The 17,613-nt window shown below is 52.4% G+C and overlaps 1 protein-coding gene across 6 annotated transcripts in view; it reads left to right on the forward strand.

Moving 5' to 3' along the window:
* RPS6KA1 (ribosomal protein S6 kinase A1) overlaps positions 1 to 16,213 on the forward strand; it is a 31,280-nt gene extending 15,067 nt beyond the window's left edge. For 2 of the 6 annotated variants that reach the window (XM_086863359.1, XM_086863361.1), the window contains exons 3-23: positions 210 to 263; positions 3,651 to 3,767; positions 5,383 to 5,464; positions 7,018 to 7,098; positions 7,659 to 7,738; positions 8,501 to 8,607; positions 9,197 to 9,234; positions 9,345 to 9,487; positions 10,047 to 10,117; positions 10,346 to 10,434; positions 10,622 to 10,686; positions 10,987 to 11,089; positions 11,530 to 11,657; positions 12,091 to 12,216; positions 12,731 to 12,820; positions 13,274 to 13,432; positions 13,653 to 13,814; positions 14,116 to 14,192; positions 14,302 to 14,419; positions 14,806 to 14,943; positions 15,207 to 16,213. In XM_086863359.1, coding sequence (XP_086719485.1) covers positions 210 to 263; positions 3,651 to 3,767; positions 5,383 to 5,464; positions 7,018 to 7,098; positions 7,659 to 7,738; positions 8,501 to 8,607; positions 9,197 to 9,234; positions 9,345 to 9,487; positions 10,047 to 10,117; positions 10,346 to 10,434; positions 10,622 to 10,686; positions 10,987 to 11,089; positions 11,530 to 11,657; positions 12,091 to 12,216; positions 12,731 to 12,820; positions 13,274 to 13,432; positions 13,653 to 13,814; positions 14,116 to 14,192; positions 14,302 to 14,419; positions 14,806 to 14,943; positions 15,207 to 15,329 — 2,151 coding nt within the window. In that variant the 3' untranslated portion in view covers positions 15,330 to 16,213. Of the gene's footprint in view, positions 1 to 209; positions 264 to 1,704; positions 1,899 to 3,650; positions 3,768 to 5,382; positions 5,465 to 7,017; positions 7,099 to 7,658; positions 7,739 to 8,500; positions 8,608 to 9,196; positions 9,235 to 9,344; positions 9,488 to 10,046; positions 10,118 to 10,345; positions 10,435 to 10,621; positions 10,687 to 10,986; positions 11,090 to 11,529; positions 11,658 to 12,090; positions 12,217 to 12,730; positions 12,821 to 13,273; positions 13,433 to 13,652; positions 13,815 to 14,115; positions 14,193 to 14,301; positions 14,420 to 14,805; positions 14,944 to 15,206 lie in introns of those variants that run through there. The other 4 variants (XM_086863360.1, XM_086863362.1, XM_023941129.2 and 1 more) reach the window with 3 other exon arrangements.
* Positions 16,214 to 17,613: the final 1,400 nt, after the last annotated feature.

Raw genomic sequence — 17,613 nt, forward strand, 5'->3', positions numbered from 1 at the left:
CTGTCTGGAGGCTGGGGGTGACAGCAGGTGCTGGGAGCCCCCAGGAGCAGGGAGTGCTGGACCTGCAGAGATCCAGGCTTGTGGGAATCCGGTCCTGGTGAGACAGGGGCTGTGAACAGCTCACCTGGTCCTGCTGAACAGGCTCTTTGAGCAAACTTTAGCAGAGAATCCCAGCCCCTCTGTGCTGACGTTTGTTTATTGTCCCACAGGCAAAATCTGACATCACTTGGATAGAGAAAGACCTCGTGGACTCTGCAGACAAGGTAGGAGAGGGCCCTGGGCACCTCAAGGTTCATCCATTCCGTTTGTATCCTGTCCCACACACTCAGAGCTCACAGGGACCTCTCTGCAAACCAAACCCTTTCCTGCCTCCCACCCCTGGCAGCCCCCTCAGCTCTGTAGAGAGCAGCTATTGCTCACTTGTTCACGTGACATCCTGGACTCGATTTCATCCTCCTCCTCCTCCTTCCTCCCCACACCAACCCCCTTTCCGTGCTGTCATTTGTGTCTCCTGTGGCTTTCTGATCTTGTCAGCGAGCCAGGACGGGCGCTTTTGGTTGCGTGGTTGTGCAGGGGGGATTTTATTGCCTTTCTGAGGCTCCTCTCCCACGCTGGTAACACAACATGAAAAATGGTCTGGGTCAGGATGAGATTTATCAGCCAGGCCCACGCACAGGGAGATGTGGAGCTGCTGTGGGATGGGTGCTCACCTCGGGTGCTCAGGGTTTCTCCTCCCAGGGCTGGCTCAGAAGGCAGGAGGTGTCGGTGTGGACAGGGAGCAGCTGCAGGTGCTGTTCCATGGCTGGCACCTGGGCCCAGCTGCCTCGATGGGTTCAGTCATTTGTTTCTTTCCTTATCGGGTCTCGAAGAGCACGTGATGGGGTCAGAAGGGGCAAGGCAGTCATAATTTGTGTCTCTGGTTCCATCCTCTGCACGCTCGGGAGAAATTCAGAGATCAGAGCTGACACGGGGCCATTTCCTTTTGTGTGGGTGTCTTTTGACTCATTTCAAGGGGTTTCTTTCTTACCTGCACCCCCTGCTGCAGGAAACATCTGTCTGTCCTGATGGGAAGGTCAAAGGAGAACAGGTCTGGAGGGGGAAGGAGGCAAAACAAGCCCTCTAAATACCTCTGCTCTGTCCTGCCAATAATCTGAGCCATGGAGGGCTCAGAAACAAGAAATGCCCTTTAAAGCACCTCAGAATGACCTTCAGGGTGGCTCTCAGATAAACAACTCCAGACTCCACAGCCAGGACTCTTGTGCAGCATGAGGCAAGCGAAGGACTGATTGCAAATCCAAACATTCCCGAGGGATCCCAGTGGGTGACCCCTCATCCCCAGGGGACAGCAGAGACCTGCAGCTCCCCAAGGTGTGACAACACTCCTGGCTGGGTTCTTGTGAGTTTATCTCTTCTGTTTTAGAGAGCAGAGTAGTCCTCACGGGTTCCCCTGTTGTGGAAATACCCCAAAGCTCCCAGCCTGATGTGAGCTTCAGGCAGCATGAGATGGAAATCACTTTGAGGAGACCGTGTGTGTTTTCCTTCAGTGTTTTTCTGAGCCAGCGACGAGCTGTGAGATTATTTTTTTAAAAACAAACCTGAGAGAGAAAAAAAAAAAAAGAAAAAGCCCCAACCACAAGCGCTGCTGTTGGGGAGGGGGAGCGTGAACCTCCCTCCGTGTGACCGAGTCCCGTCCCCTCTGCACATCCGCCCCTGGCGCAGGCACCTGCAGCTCCGGGGCCGCAGCTCTGGGGCCAGGCCAGGTAGATCGGGATGGGACCATGGAGAGGGACCCTAAACTGCCCCGGCTCTGGGCGTTCCTGACACTCTGGCTGCAGAGGAAGCACCGAGCCAAGCCCTGCAGCCTGCAGCTGCCTGTCCCCAGCCAGCTCTCCGCTCCGGTCAGTACTGCTGCCACCGCTTCCCCTCCTGCTGCTGCCTGATGCTTCCTGCTCAGGGCACTCTGGTTTGCTTTTCTTTCTCTGCCTCCGGGGATAGTTTGTTGTGGTGGCACTGGAAGAAGCTGAACTCAGTGGAACACAGGTGCTTTTGTGAGTTCTGTGAGGGAAAATCCTCCCTTGTGTCAGCAAGAAAGCAAATGGCTTCTCAAAGTGCTTCTGTGGTCGGAGGGTCACAGGATGGGCTGGGCTGGAGGGGACCCTAAAGCCCATCCAGTGCCACCTGTGCCACAGCAGGGACCCTTCCCACTGTCCCAGGCTGCTCCCAGCCCTGTCCAACCTGGTCTTGGGCACTTGCAGGGATCCAGGGGCAGCCACAGCTGCTCACGACCCTTCCAGGGAAGGATTTCTCCCTAATGGGTCCATTTTTGGGTCTCTCCCTGCTGTGGGCTCTCTCCCTGGAGAGCTGAGCTGGCAGGAGGAGCTGAACTTGGCTGGCTCCTGCTCCAGCTCTGGAGGTGGGAAGCTGCTCCTCACAGCAGCTGTCTGCAGGGACTCAGCCTCCAGATGGACCCAGAAGAGCAAAGTGGCTGCTTTAAGCTGGGAGATCATCTGGGACACGAAAACGCGTTGTTTAAAGGATTATGGGATCTTTTTTCCTGTGATCACTGAGCCCAGGGAAAGGCAGGATAACACCAGGGAGCTCCTGGGCCCCTGCCCTGAGTGCCTGGGCAGCACAGGAGAGAGCAGAATGGGAAAAAAGCCACTTCCTAAAGTGAGAAAAGTGGGAGGGAGCTCGGTGCAGGTGGGCAGCCACATCCACGGGCACTGGAGGGTGCCTGGGCTGGGCAGGAGGACAGCCAGGGCTGGCACCTGCCTCTGCCTGCCTTTAAAAGCTGCTTTGATGAGCTGGTTCCAGACCAAGTGTCTGAATAGGTCTAGAAAACCAAAGTGGAAGTTTTTTCTCCCAACTCTGCAAGGGGAAAAAAGAAATTGTAGTTCCAGCTTTCTGCAGTCTCTGCTGGCCACAGCTCCCCAGGGCCAGCACCAGCAGAGTTTAATGCATTTTGAACATAACTGCTGTCCTTTGGGTCCAAAAGTTTTACTGGGAATAGGAGGTGTTTCAGCATCACCTCAGGGTCTGTGGCTGTGCTGGCCCAGCTCCCTTGATGAGTTTATTCTATTTATGCTGATTAAATCTATTTTTTCTTCTTTATTTTTTTTTTTTTTAAGTAAAATAATGTGTTTTAAACAAAACATGTGCCAGAGACCTTGGCTTCCCCTCAATCTTCTTGAAGGCTGGAGTCTGTTAAAGCATCATCTGTATGTGCTGAAGATGCACTAAGACTTATGTTGCAGAGTTGCTCAGATTGCTGAGCAGATGGGCTCCAACATGTCTGATTTTTGCCAGCCCTGGCCCTGTTTTGACAACAGTGCCGTATTTTTTGTGTTGTGGGATTTTTAGTGGCATAAACACTCCTGTTTTTGCTACCAGTGCCTCAGAAAGGAAGGTGCTTCTCAAGCACTCTTCTGAAATGCAGTTCAAAGCAGCTTCTGTGGTTGGGAGGGAGGGCTCTGTGTTTACCTGGTCCTCCCTGCCCTGACTTATTGATTGCAGATGCTGATACCTGTGACAAGCTCCAAGCTTCCTGCTTCTCTCAGATGTGGCTCCTGTGAGTCTGGAGCTGCACTCCTTGATCCATAACCCCGTAATTCTGCTTCCCCTTGCTCAGGAGTCCCTGCCCTCTGTTTCAGGGGGAAGGTGTGGTGCAGGAAATCAACATCACACACCATGTGAAGGAGGGCTCTGAGAAGGCTGATCCCTCACAGTTTGAGCTCCTGAAGGTGCTGGGACAGGGCTCTTTTGGCAAGGTAAGATCACTTCTTCCTGGTGACAAAAGGAACACCATGATTCTGGTGACAAAAGGAACCATCCCCAACACAAGCATGTTCCTGACTCCCAGGAATGACCCTGGGCACGTTCCTCCCTTCTCAGAAGTGCTGCTGTGTGCCCCAGGCTGGGTTTGGCCCCTGTTTACAGTCCAGTTTCCCTTCTGTGAAAGAGGAAGGAAGTAGCCTGTAGCTCTTATCAGTTTCAATAATCCAGGTCTCTCACAGCCCATCTGCTGACACGATAAATCAGCTTGGTGTCAGTCAGTTACCAGCTGGCAGAGGGGCTTGGACAGGACTGTGTGCTGCTGCCTGGGCAAATGCAGCATCAGAGGAGAGTTGGGAAAGACCTCTGGGATCATCCAGATCAGAAACAAGAAATGTCCTTAAAAACACCTCAGAATGACCTTCAGGGTGGCTCTCAGATAAACAACTCCAGACTCCACAGCCAGGACTCTTGTGCAGCATGAGGCAAGCGAAGGACTGATTGCAAATCCAAACATTCCCGAGGGATCCCAGTGGGTGACCCCTCATCCCCAGGGGACAGCAGGGACAGGCAGCTCTCCAAGGTGTGACAACACTTGCAGGTGGTGTCCTTTTGATGCTACCTAAAACCAGGTAGAAGGAGACATCAGGGAAGGAGATAAAAATCCAGAGGATGCAGGGCCTTGAATAACAAAGATCTGATGTGAGTGACAAAGCAGGAGTGAAGCATCAGTGCCTCCAGCATCAGCCCCAGCCCCTGGGAGCTGCAGGAGTCAGGAGGAGTGGAAGGCTGGGGGGTGAGAGGAGCCTGTTGGGAAGGTAGAATTAGAAAGAAATTATGACTCCTTAGCCAGAAAGGCTAAGGAAGAAATACAAATGAAAGTTTGAATAATTCAAATAAACCGGGCTGGTGTGCCAGAACACATTCTTTCCTGCAATAAAACCAAGCTGAGACCCCTCTTCCCAACCTTAAAAGGAAAGGTCTAAAGGACCCTGAGATAACTAAAAATATGCAAAAACAGCGATTTCTATAGGTCACACACAAATGTTACTGTATTAGTGTACTTAGAAAGATTGGTTAGTGAAGGAATAGAATATTCAATGTATAGATTATATAAGTAACTGCAAAAGAGAATTCTCTCTCTTGGTTCTCTTTGTCTCTCTTGGTTCTCTTAGTCTCTCTTAGCTCTTGGTCTCTCTTGCTACTCTCTTACTACACCTCTCTTGGTCTCTCTTGCTTCACTCTTGCTGCTCTTTTTCCCCAGCTCTCTCACTTCTGTTCTGTTCTCTCTTTCTTAGCAATCTTAAGTCTTAAACTCATGTATTCATATTTTACCCCTTTTGTATTCTCTCTGAGCCTGCTTTGAGCTCTATCTCCTGGCTCATAGCAGAGCTCTCTCTCTATCCCACGCCCTGAAATAAACTCCTAACACCTCACTCGATTATAGAGGTCTCAGACCATCCCCAGAAAGCGTCTCCTACAGGAGCCCACACACAAAACTTCCCTGGAAAACCCCACGGGAAAGCTGGAGCTTCTCAGGGACACTCCGGGCTTTGGGAAGCATCCTCAGTGTTTTTAGTGCTTGGTGAATTTGGTGTTCTTGTGCCTCAGGTTTTCTTGGTGAGGAAAATAACACCCCCAGACAGCAACCACCTGTATGCCATGAAAGTGCTCAAGAAGGCCACGCTGAAAGGTAGGAAGGAGACTCAGTGATTTAAAGAGGGCTGGGGAAATGTCACAGCAGCCATTGCTGGCCCTGGGGTGGGCTGGGTGAAAGAGAAGAACAGAAAAAAACTGGGAAAAAAAAAGATGAAAATAAAAAATGGGGGAAAAAAGGACAAAATTTGGGATAAAAATGAGGAAAAAGAGACAGAATTAAAGGGAAAAGTGAAAAAAAAAAGATTTGGGCTAAAAACTGGGAAAAAAAAGATAATTGGAAGAAAAAATGGGAAAAAAAAGGACAAAATTTTGGGGGAAAGTGGAAAAAAAAAAAGAAAATTTGGGATAAAAATGGAAAAACGAGACAAAATTTGGGGCAAAAATGGGTGAAAATCCCAAAATTCGTCTGGATTTGGTTCCAAAGAGGCCCCAAAGAATCAAATAAGGCCAAATTTGGGTCAAAAACTGGGAAAAAAGAGACAAAATTTGAGGTAAAAATAGGGGAAAAAGGGGAAAAAAAGAGTGAGATTAGTGCCGGTTTGGGTCCAAAGGTCCATGAAAGGTTCCTGAGGGACTTCCAGAAGGTTCTGGAGCCACCCCGGAGTGTTCTAGACGATTCTGAATGATGCTGGGTGGTGCTGAGGTCCTAGATAACTCTGGGGTTCTAGATCATGAGGTTCTAGGTCTGGGGTTCTAGATCTCGGGGTTCTATGTCTGGGGTTCTAGATCACGAGGTTCTAGGTCTGGGTTCTAGATCACGAGGTTCTAGGTCTGAGGTTCTAGATCTCAGGGTTCTAGGTCTGGGGTTCTAGATCATGAGGTTCTAGGTCTGGGTTCTAGATCTCGGGGTTCTAGAACATGAGGTTCTAGGTCTGGGGTTCTAGATCACGAGGTTCTAGGTCTGGGTTCTAGATCTCGGGGTTCTAGATCTTGGTGTTCTAGATCGTTCTGCGGGTTCTAGACTATCCTGAGTGGTGCTGAGCAGTGCTGAGGTTCTAGATCACCCTGTGGGTCCATCCTGAGGGACTTCCAGAAGGTTCTGGATCCATCCTGAGGGTCTTCCAGAAGGCTCTGGATCCATCCCGAGGGTCCTGAGGGACTTCCAGAAGGCTCTGGATCCATCCTGAGGGTCTTCCAGAAGGTGCTGGGTCCATCCTCAGGGTCCTGAGGGTATTCCAGAAGGTTCTGGATCCATCCCGAGGGTGCTGAAGGCTGCTGAGGTTCTCCCGGGGTTTTGGACTGTCCTGGGTGATCTGGAACCTCAGCACCGAGCGGGGTCCAGCAGAATAGTCCAGAACCCCCGGACTGGTTCCAGAACCTCGGGACTCTCAGGATGAATTTTGGGGTGAAATTTGGGGATTTTGGGGTGAAATCCCAGGGGATTTTGGGGCTGAAATTTGGGGATTTGAGGTGAAAATTTGGGCATTTTGGGAGGAAATCCTGGGAGGCTTTTGGGGTGAAATGATAAGTTTAAGAGCATCATGATGGAGATGGGAAAACCCCTGGCTCAAGCAGCTTGGTCTGGGATGGGGCTGGACACTGCCCAGGGGCCTTTTCTGTGTCTGAGCTGCTCCTCTCTCCCCACAGTGCGGGACCGACTGAGGACAAAGATAGAGAGGGACATCCTGGCCGATGTCAACCATCCCTTCGTGGTGAAACTCCACTATGGTGAGTCCTGGCTGCCTTTAAACACAGTCCCCTGAGCACAAATCCTTTCCTGGAAGGATCTGTGCTTCCACTGCCTGCTCCAGCTAAGGAATGGGGAATGGAGCATGGAACAGGAGAGGAGGTTTAAACATTAAATCCTGGGGATTAAAACATTAAACCATGAGAAACTGAGAAAGCAGAGCTAACTAGCTGGGCTGGAGTTTGGCAGGGTTAATGTTCTGACTCTGGGGAAGGCAAGGACAGCTTTGTTCCCTGTAAGGTGACCAGTGAGTGCCTCTCCCAGGAAAACAGCCCTTTCAGGAGGGTATCACTGGCAGGAAGGGAACCAGACCCCCATAAAATGAGGATTTTCTGCAGTGCCAGAGTGCTGTGGGGAGCTCCCATTTCAGCAGCAGGGACAGGCCAGCTCCTTTACCCCATCAGCCCTACCTGCATTTAACCCAGGAACCACGCAGGGCATGCACCCAGCTGGAGCCACTGGGATTTAAGTGATTAATGTAACACCACGGAGCCTTCCCTCAGTGCAGGGGTCTGATTCCTGCTCTGGGCTTGTGTTTCAGCATTCCAGACAGAGGGGAAGCTGTACCTCATCTTGGATTTCCTCAGAGGAGGTGACCTTTTCACTCGGCTTTCCAAAGAGGTGGGTATGCTCCGGCATCTCGGTGGGCTGCTGAAGCTCAGCTCATGCCTGGTCTGGAGAAGTAACTCAGCCTTGCTGTCCTTGAGAGGGTGAAAACAGCCTCCAACCTGCTGCTAGTGCAGAGCTGGCACCAGGGGAGGGTGTTGTGGGAGCCCATAGCAGAAATGCAGCAGCACAGGTGGCAGGTCCCACCCCTGCAACAGCTTCAGATGAGCATCTCCTAAAGAACGAGAATTAAAACAAGGCAATGAGAACTCAAACTGCTCCCTGGCAGGAGCCAAGTCCCTCTGTCCTGGAGGCTGAGCTTTATAATAATTTCTCCTGCTTTTTCTTACGCTTGCCATTCTCTCTTCTGCTCATACTATTCCAATATTGCTTGTGTAGTAGAAAAACGTGGCTGGGGCAGAGTACAAATGCTGGAGAATGGAGATGAGTGACACAGAAATCCTTCCCTGGAGGGTGGGCAGGCCCTGGCACAGGTGCCCAGAGAAGCTGTGGCTGCCCCTGGATCCCTGGCAGTGTCCAAAGCCAGGTTGGACAGGGCTTGGAGCAACCTGGGACAGTGGGAGGTGTCCCTGCCGTGGCAGGGGTGGCACTGGATTCATTAAGGTCCATTCTGATCCAAACCATGAACAGTGGGGGAAGTCTGGGAAACAGAAAGGGCAGGAGGGAGCAACATGGATGTGGAAGGTCTTGCCTGGGTGCAGGGGAGCTGCTGGCATTGTAACCCAGCACCTCTCTGCTTTCTCCCCCTCCCTGCAGGTCATGTTCACCGAGGAGGACGTGAAGTTCTACCTGGCAGAGCTGGCACTGGGGCTCGACCACTTGCACAGCCTGGGGATCATCTACAGGGACCTCAAGCCAGAGAAGTACGTGTGGCCAGCTGAGGGAAGATCCCAGCCCTGCAGTCAGGGAACAGCTTCCACCTTCCCGAGGGGCTGGAGGTTGCCCTGGGGCTGGACAGATGGGAGGTGGTGCCAGTCCAAGGCTGCTGCTCCTCAGAGGAGCTCCACAGGCAGGAGCTGTGTGTGCCACAGGGCCGAGCAGAGATCCGTGGCAGCCTCCAGGCTCCAGCTTTAGGCAGCTGGGAGCCTTCAGAGGGTGAAGGGAGCAGGCTTTAGGCAGCTGGGAGCCTTCAGAGGGAGAAGGGAGAGCTGGAGTGGGCTCTGCAGAGCCCACTCCAGCTTGGTCACCCTTGCCTGAGGTGTGTGGGGATCAGAGGGAGTAACCTCTGGGGCCACTGGGTCACTGTGAAGCCAAGGATGAGGAGAGGAGGGAGCTGCTCCTGGTCCCACTCCTGTCATGGTGGTGGAGCTTAAAGCACTGGGAGAAGGGACAGGTGGCTTTTCCTTTGGATTCTGGGAGCCAGAGGATAATCTTGGACTATCCTTTGCTGTGCTTGTTCTCACCAGCTCTTATCACAGACAGTAACAACTTGTTTTTCCATTCCTGCTGTAGCATCCTCTTGGATGAAGAGGGGCACATCAAACTCACAGGTAAGGGGCTCCACAGAGCCTTGGGCTCCAGCAAGGTTGGTTCCTGACATACAGAGCTGCTCGAAATGTTTGGATTAGTGGCTGTGTGCTGACAACTTCCCCTTGTGCAGATTTTGGCTTGAGTAAGGAGGCCATAGACCACGAGAAGAAAGCCTACTCCTTCTGTGGTACCGTGGAGTACATGGCTCCAGAGGTGGTGAATCGCCAGGGCCACTCGCACAGCGCTGACTGGTGGTCCTACGGGGTCCTCATGGTGGGTACCCTGTCCAGGACTGGGAATGACAGCTGCCCCTGCTCTGGAACCAGGCAGGGCTCTGTGTGTCCTCCAGGCCTGCTGACCGGGGCGGGGGGCTCCCCACACGCCCCAAAATGCTCCCTAAGGGGCTCCAGCCAGGAGCGCTGGTCCCTGGAGGCTGCCGTGCCAGCAGGTGCTGGGGTGTGAGGGGGCTGTGGGGTGTCCATGGGGTGTGTGGGATGCATGGGGGTCTCTGTGGGGTGTGTGGGGGGTGTGTGGGGGTGTCTGTGCCCACCCCAGCGCCGGCCCATCGCTGTCAGTGCAGATCTGGTGCCACCCTCTGGCAGCTGCTGGATCCCCGGGCTCCGGGAGGAGCAGGCGCTGCCTGGACCCGTTCCCACACAAACCCTGAGAGCCAGGCTGCTGCTGGGAATGTGCCGTGCCTGAGAGCTCTGAGGGCTCTGAGAGCTCTGTCACAGCCAGCCCTGGGACCCCTTACAAGTAGGAAGGGGCAGTGGGACCTGTGTGACCCTGAGCCTCGCTCAGACATGACCCCCCTTTTCTCTTTCCCTCCCAGTTTGAAATGCTGACGGGGGCACTGCCCTTCCAGGGGAAGGACCGTAAGGAGACGATGACCCTCATCCTCAAGTAAGAGTTTCTCTCTCTCCTTTCTGCACAGGAGGGGGTGTTGCAGCTGGGGGCTCTCGCAATTTTGTGGTGTTATTTGGCAAGTGGTGCTATATCAGCCCTCCGTTTAAAGGGTGCAGTGTAAATGCCAGAGAGATGATTGTGCCTTTTGGGGGTGGAGGTGCTGCAGTCACCTTGTGACTTCTGACTTCTTCAAACCTGCAGCTGATTGTGTAACTTCCTCCCCAGAGCGAAACTGGGCATGCCACAGTTCCTGAGCACTGAGGCTCAGAGCCTCCTGCGAGCCCTTTTCAAAAGGAATCCAGCCAACAGATTAGGTAAGACCATTTTTTTTTGTTTCTGAATGCCCCTGATGCCATCTGGAGGCCTCTCACACCCCCCTGGCTGGGTCAGGGCAGCTGGGTGATGCCAGCCAGGCTCTGTGTGACATCTGGCTGTGCCCCTGGCTGTCCCCTGTGCTTTGCTGGGGGTTCAGTACAACGTGACCCGCGGTGGCTCTTGCAGGATCAGGGCCGGATGGGGCAGAGGAGATCAAGCGCCACCCATTCTACTCCACCATCGACTGGAATGTGAGTACCAGGAGCGAATTCCTGCATCACTCAGCACCAGTAACACGGTTCTGCAGCAGGAATAGCACAGCCCCTGTCCCCATCCACTCCAATAACCCTTTCCAAAACCAAAATTCTCTGTCGTGTAACTGATGTCTCATATCTGGGCTGCTTGTCACCTCACTGAGCTGTAGCAAAATGCTAAGACACAGAGTTTCACAAAAACTCTTCCTGGCCCTCCTTCCTCACCAGCCTGTGCACCCTGTGGGAGCACTTCCAAGCTGGTTTTGCAGTTGTTTTTTGGTTTTGTGTGTTTTGCAGAAGCTATACCGCAGGGAAATCAAACCCCCTTTCAAGCCTGCCGTGGGCCAGCCAGATGACACCTTTTATTTTGACACAGAATTCACATCACGGACACCAAAAGGTTTGTGTGACTTGGGGAAAAGGCCAAGTTTCCTGTGAGATGTCACTTGGTGGTTTCACTCCAGGGAATATCTGGCAGCAGCAGGATAAGGTTTCTGCACAGGGAAGGTTCAGGCTGGATATCAGGGAAATTTCTTCTCCCAAAAGGGTTGTCAGTCCCTGTCACAGGGCAGTGGTGAAGTCACCATTCCTGGTTTAAAAGCCATGTGAATGTGGCACTTGGGGACATTGGCAGTGCTGGGGGAATTGTTGGACTCGCTGATCTTAGCGGGCTTTTCCAAGCTGGACAATTCCAGGAGTCTCTGTGGGATGTTAGGGGTAAGCTCAGTGCTGCTGGAGCGGCTCCTGTCTCAAATAAATTCCAGCTGTAGCTCCTGGGAGTGAGGGGGAGGCTTCTGCTCCTCAGAGCCTTCTCCAGCTGTGTCTCAACTCCTGCTGCAGATTCCCCAGGTGTCCCCCCCAGTGCGGGGGCCCATCAGCTCTTCCGAGGCTTCAGTTTTGTGGCAACCGGGTTAATGGAGGATGGCAAAGTGAAAGCTGCCCAGCCACCCCTGCATTCAGTTGTGCAGGTAAGGAATGGGACAGAGGAGCAGCTCTTTGGAGGTGCAGGGATGCTCTGCACCACCTGGAGCCCGAGGCAGTCCTCTTTGGAATTCTTGCCTCCTGTTCTTTCATCACCACTGACTGTCACGTTGTGCACAGGCTGTCAGGGCAGTGTGGGGCTGTGGCTCTCCAGTCCCCAGGTGGATCTGTGCTGGCAGGGGGTCTGCAATGCCCACGGCTTGGGCAGCCAAAGGCAAAGGCACCGTGCTCAGTGCAGGCAGCATCGCCCCACTGACCTATATCTGCCTCGTTCTCCTCTCCTCCCGCTCCCCGCCGCGAGGAGAAGCTGTGGGATGCAGCAGACAGTCTGACAGCTCTCTCTGTGCTGCAGTTAACTCATCATACTGCACAAACCCCTCCCTGAACCCTCCAGCTCAGCTCTCCTTTGTGCCCTGGCAGCAGCTGCACGGCAAGAACGTCCAGTTCAGCGATGGGTACGTGGTGAAGGAGGCCATCGGCGTCGGCTCCTACTCCGTCTGCAAACGCTGCATCCACAAGGCCACCAACATGGAGTACGCAGTCAAGGTCTGGGATCTGCCCCCCAGCTGAGCAGCCCGGTTACATCTTTGCCCAGAGCAGCTGGGGCTGCCCCTGGATCCCTGGCAGTGCCCAAGGCCAGGCTGGACATTGGGGCTGGGAGCTCCTGGGACAGTGGAAGTGTCCCTGCCATGGCAGGGGGTGGAACAGGATGAGCTTTAGGCTCATCTAGGATGCAAAAGGACAATTTCTGTGCTGCTCTGTGGGTACCTGCCCTTCCCCAGGAATAGCAGGGAAGCAGTGTCCTCCTCCCTCAGAGTGGGGAGAGCATCTCATCTTCCTGTGCAAAGCTGTGGCTACATCAGGTCTTAACAAAAGACATAAATTTTGTGGGTTGAGGACACAGAACTGATGAAGCAACTTAAGGATTTCTAGAGCTAAAGAGATGAGGGGACAGGGAGTGGATACGGCACAGGAGCTGTGCAAGACTCCAAACTCAGCTCGTGTGCTCTGTCCTGGTCCCTTCCCCATCCGTGGCTAAAGTGTGTCCCTGCTCTTGCAGGTTATTGACAAGAGCAAGCGAGACCCTTCAGAGGAGATTGAGATCCTGCTGCGGTACGGGCAGCACCCAAACATCATCACCCTCAAAGACGTGAGTGTGGCTTGAGAGATTTCCCTGTGCTTTGCCTTAGGAAGCTCAGGCTGGCAGGGGCAGGGCTCAGCCCCAGCAGGGGCAGCACAACAACCCAGCTCCACGTGCTGCTGTTCCTCTTCAGGACAAAGTTCTTCCCCCAGAGCTGCTGGCACTGCCCAGGCTCCCCAGGGAATGGGCACAGCCCTGACACTGCCAGAGCTCCAGGAGCTCTTGGACAAAGCCCCCAGGGATGCTCAGGCTGGGATTGTTGGGGTGTCTGGGCAGGGCCAGGAGCTGGGCTGGATGATGCTGGTCGAGATATTCTGATATATTCTGATATTCTGATTCTGGGCTGGGGAAGCATCCCCAGAGCCACCTCTGCTGATCCCTGTCTGCTCCTTGGCGATGGAAGCACAAAAGGGAAGCTCTGGAAGTACATGTTGATTACCCCAGCCATGTTTTCTTTGGCAGGTGTACGATGATGGGAAGTACGTGTACCTGGTGACCGAGCTCATGAGGGGAGGGGAGCTGCTGGATAAGATCCTCAGACAGAAATTTTTCTCAGAGAGAGAAGCCAGTTCAGTCCTGCACATGATTTGTAAAACAGTGGAGTATCTGCATTCCCAAGGGGTGAGTGTGGTCACGACTGTTTTCCTGGGAAGCTCCCTGCATTACACTGCACTCCCTCTCCTCCAGGGAGTAGCTCTGCCCATCATGACAATTATTTCTTGCTGCTGCTGCCCTCTTGGCAAAGCAGATGTGGGGCCAGAGCAGGGGATGAGTGACCTCAGGCAGCTTTCAGACCTTTATCTACCTGGGGTACGAGCACAGCCTTTTCTTGTCTCCACAGGTAGTTCACAGGGACCTGAAGCCCAGCAATATCCTCTACGTGGATAAATCAGGGAACCCCGAGAGCATCCGAATTTGTGACTTTGGCTTTGCCAAGCAGCTCAGGGCTGAGAACGGGCTCCTCATGACCCCCTGCTACACAGCGAACTTCGTGGCACCCGAGGTGAGCTGAGACCCTCCAGCAGTCCCTTTGTCCCTCCCCTGAGCTCACCTGACCTGTGCCCCCACTTGGCACAGTGGGAGCCCTGTTCCCATCTCCAGCCCGCCCTGGAAGAGGCAATTACAGAAATATCACTTGGAGTAATGAACCTGTTTTGAATCCTGATCTTTTAGTCCCAGACTTTGCTGTTCTGTCCAGCTCTGGAAGCTTTGCACATGGACTGCACCCAGTCAAGCCCCTCTTCTGAAATGAGCTCAATGTCAGGAGCCAAACACACTTTCTTCCCTTTGCTTGTTGTGTCCAGGTCCTGAAACGCCAAGGCTACGACGAGGGCTGTGACATCTGGAGCCTGGGGGTCCTGCTGTACACGATGCTGGCAGGGTAAGGCGTGGCTGGGGCTGTGACCTCCCGTCCCCAGCGTGCTCCGTGGGGACAGCTGCCCCTCTCCTGCCTGGGTCAGTAAATCCAGGGCTCTCTCCTCTCTCCCCAGCTGCACTCCCTTTGCAAATGGTCCTGGTGACACTCCAGAAGAGATCCTGACACGGATAGGAGGGGGGAAGTTCTCCATCAGTGGGGGCAATTGGGACACTATTTCTGACATGGCCAAGGTAGAGTTTGATATTTGTGTTACACTCAGGGGTTGGGGCTGCTGTGAGGAAAATTTAGATCAGGTTGTGGAGGGAGCACACAAGAGAGAAGAAAACCAGCACTGCAGCTTCTACCCCACACATCCCTCCACAGCAGCCTTGTTTCAGCTCTAGCTGTGGATATTTGCATGGAAAACCAATCTCATGCTTGACCCTTGTGGGGTTTGCTCTGTGTTATGCCCCCCGGGCCTGCCAAAAACGTATTTCATACAAAAAGACATTGATGTCTGGGGACTTTAAACTTGGCCTCTGAATTCAAATCCTAATCTGGGGGTGTACACAGGTGGGTTTTTTGCATTTAAATTATGAAATCTTCTAAAGTCTGACTTTCCAAACAATGCCTGTAGGATCTGGTATCAAAGATGCTTCACGTAGATCCTCACCAGCGTCTCACAGCCAAGCAGGTACTTCAGCATCCTTGGATAACCCAGAAGGACAGTTTACCCCAGAGCCAGCTGAATCACCAGGACATTCAGCTTGTAAAGGTACAAAATGTGGAGTGGGAAAGCAGGCTGGAAGTTTGGAGAGGTGTGAGCCAGGGCAGGCAGTACGGACAAGCTGGGGTTTTTGGGAGGAAAAAAAGGGAAAATTCTTTAACAGCATGTCAGTGCAGGAGGGGGACTTAAAGAAATAAGAATAATGCTTCTGGCTTTGTTTGTGGGTGTGTCTGCTCTGGTCCCCTGTCTTGTAAAGCCAGGAGTCTGAAGCAGCTCTCCTGCACCTGAGTGACTCCTCTGCCTCTCTCCAGGGCGCCATGGCTGCCACATACTCAGCACTGAACAGCTCCAAGCCAAGCCCTCAGCTGAAGCCCATCGAATCCTCTATCCTGGCACAGAGGCGGGTGAAGAAGCTCCCCTCCACCACCCTGTGAGGCTCCACAGTGCAGGAACAGCCTGGATTTTGCACACCTATGGAAAAGGGGCACAGGGGACAGGCAGGGTCTGCACAGGGGACTTGCTTTTAAAAGGCCAAGTGCCTTCCTGTTCCTGAAAGACTGGCTCCTCGTACAGACTGATCTTTGCTGAGAGAACTTCACTGTAAAACTTTTTTGATGTGTAAATTGTCGATTTTTAAAGAAATCCATCTGTGTATATGAGAACTAGAATGTATAACTGATGTCAAGTGGCACTAAAAAGCAGCTCTGATTCACCCTTCCCTGTGTAGGGCCAGGTATTTGTTGTTGCTACAGCATTTCTTGGAACTGATCCTCTCCAACTCCACAGCAGCTGGAAGACTGTCACACTTGGGGTTTAGGCTTTGGGGCTTTTCCTCCCTCAAAGCTTTGGATGCATTTCCCAAAGCCAGCCCTGCAGCCTCCCAGCCCACAAAGGACCCCCCTTCCCTCCAAGTCCTGTGTGTTTATTCCATGTAAGGTGGATTTTGGAGCCTCTGTTTCTCCCTCTCTGCCCAGCCAGCAGCTCAGATCTCTGAACAAATTAAACCACTTTTTTCCAAGCCCTCCCATAGATGCTCAGCAGGCCAGGACACTCCTAGGTTTGGCTCATTCCTTCCCTGTGCCCTCCCATGGGGAGTTTGTCACCTGTGCAGGGGGGGATGGTGACAGAACCTCCTCCGTGGCAAAGCTGAGGCTTAGGGCTGGCTCTGGCTGCTGCTTTTACCATTTGGGGTTTTCCTTCCCCTCAGTAGGAACCTCTGAACCAAACCACCCTTTCTTTTTTTAATTTAACTTTGTTGCCTGGCCGGTAACTCAGGGCTTCTTTCTGGCTCATACAATAAACATGTCATTCAGGGTTACTGACTGTGAGCAGCAGAACCAGCGACCCGGCCGTTTCCTGGTCATTTCCCCATCTTTCCCAGGTTGTCCCTCTGTGCCATGCAGGGACAGTGCTCCTTGTCTGCCTCCTGGAAAAGCTGCAAAGCTTTTGATCAGACCAAAATCAGCTTCTGATCATGGGAAAACCAGCAGTGCTGCTTAGGGCAGCCTCTCCACGCTACCTTCTCTCAGTGGGAGGTGACCAGAACCAGTCCTGGACTGAGGCAAAAACCAACAGGAATGGGGAATTTCTTACTCTCAGGACACTTCTGTGCTTATAAAAACCAAAACTTGGAGACAAACTGTGCTGGAAATAAATACCCACCCTGTCCTGACCTGCAGGGAATTGCCAGAGCTCCGTGGTTCCATGGTGGCATTTCTGGGAGCAGCAGGATTGCTTGAGGATGTGACTGGAGCCAGCAAAGGTCCTCATGTGAATTTCTGCTACTTTTGGCTGATCATGTCACAAGAAAGGAAACTTGCTTTTTTTGTTCAGTACCAGTTGGCTCTAAAATGGAGAATTCCACAAAAATAATTATGTGAGATGCACATTGTTTGGGGTCATTCAGCTTTAACTCAGGACAAAGATACAGAGGATATCACAAATTGTCTTGATTTTAAAAGGGGCAAAAATGGATTTAACTTCCATCCATAAGGACATTTTACAAGGAAAACTACCTCTGTTAGATCAGGTATTTAATAGTGGATTTGATCTTAAAGCTTTTGTCCTGTAGATCTGAATGAAAGCTCAAGGGAGCAGAAATCCCAGAATCCAGCCTCAAATTGCTGAGTCTACCTGAAAATAACCTGTGCAGAAACAGCATATTGATCCAAAGTCAAGGAGCCCGAAAATAATATTGAACAGCTCTGTATAATACTATTTCTGTATAATGCAGGTTAAATTTTCCTATTTTGGAGCATAAATCAGCCATTTTTCTGTTGTAAGGGGCTGACACAGCTGAGAGGATGTTTCACTTCTTGCCACTGTGTAGCTGTGCCTTTCTCTTGCTGTCAAATTCACCAGGGCATCAATAAGTGTCTTTTGGCCTAGGAAATATTCCCATCAAAACTCAGTTTAAAACTGAAGGCCAGCAGCTTTCATCTCCTCTTTCTTTTTCATAGTGAAACTTCACTGAGCAACCAATCTGTGGTTTTAACTTTTTAACCTTTCATGCAAATCCCTCTCCAAGTTCCCACCTTTGAGTCAGTCCGTGTAAATCTTTGTTCAGCATCTCTAGGCACTGGTGGATGGTGAGCTGGGCAGCTGGAGTCCTCCTGGGTGCCATCACCTCCTCGTGGTGGCCTCCTGGATGCCACCACCTCCTCGTGGTGGCCACGGCCGCTTCCCAAGGCTTCGGAAGTAGTCAGTGACTGTGAGTGA

This window comes from Cyanistes caeruleus, chromosome 26 (genome assembly GCF_971803275.1).
Source record: "Cyanistes caeruleus chromosome 26, bCyaCae1.hap1.1, whole genome shotgun sequence".
NCBI lineage: Eukaryota > Metazoa > Chordata > Aves > Passeriformes > Paridae > Cyanistes > Cyanistes caeruleus.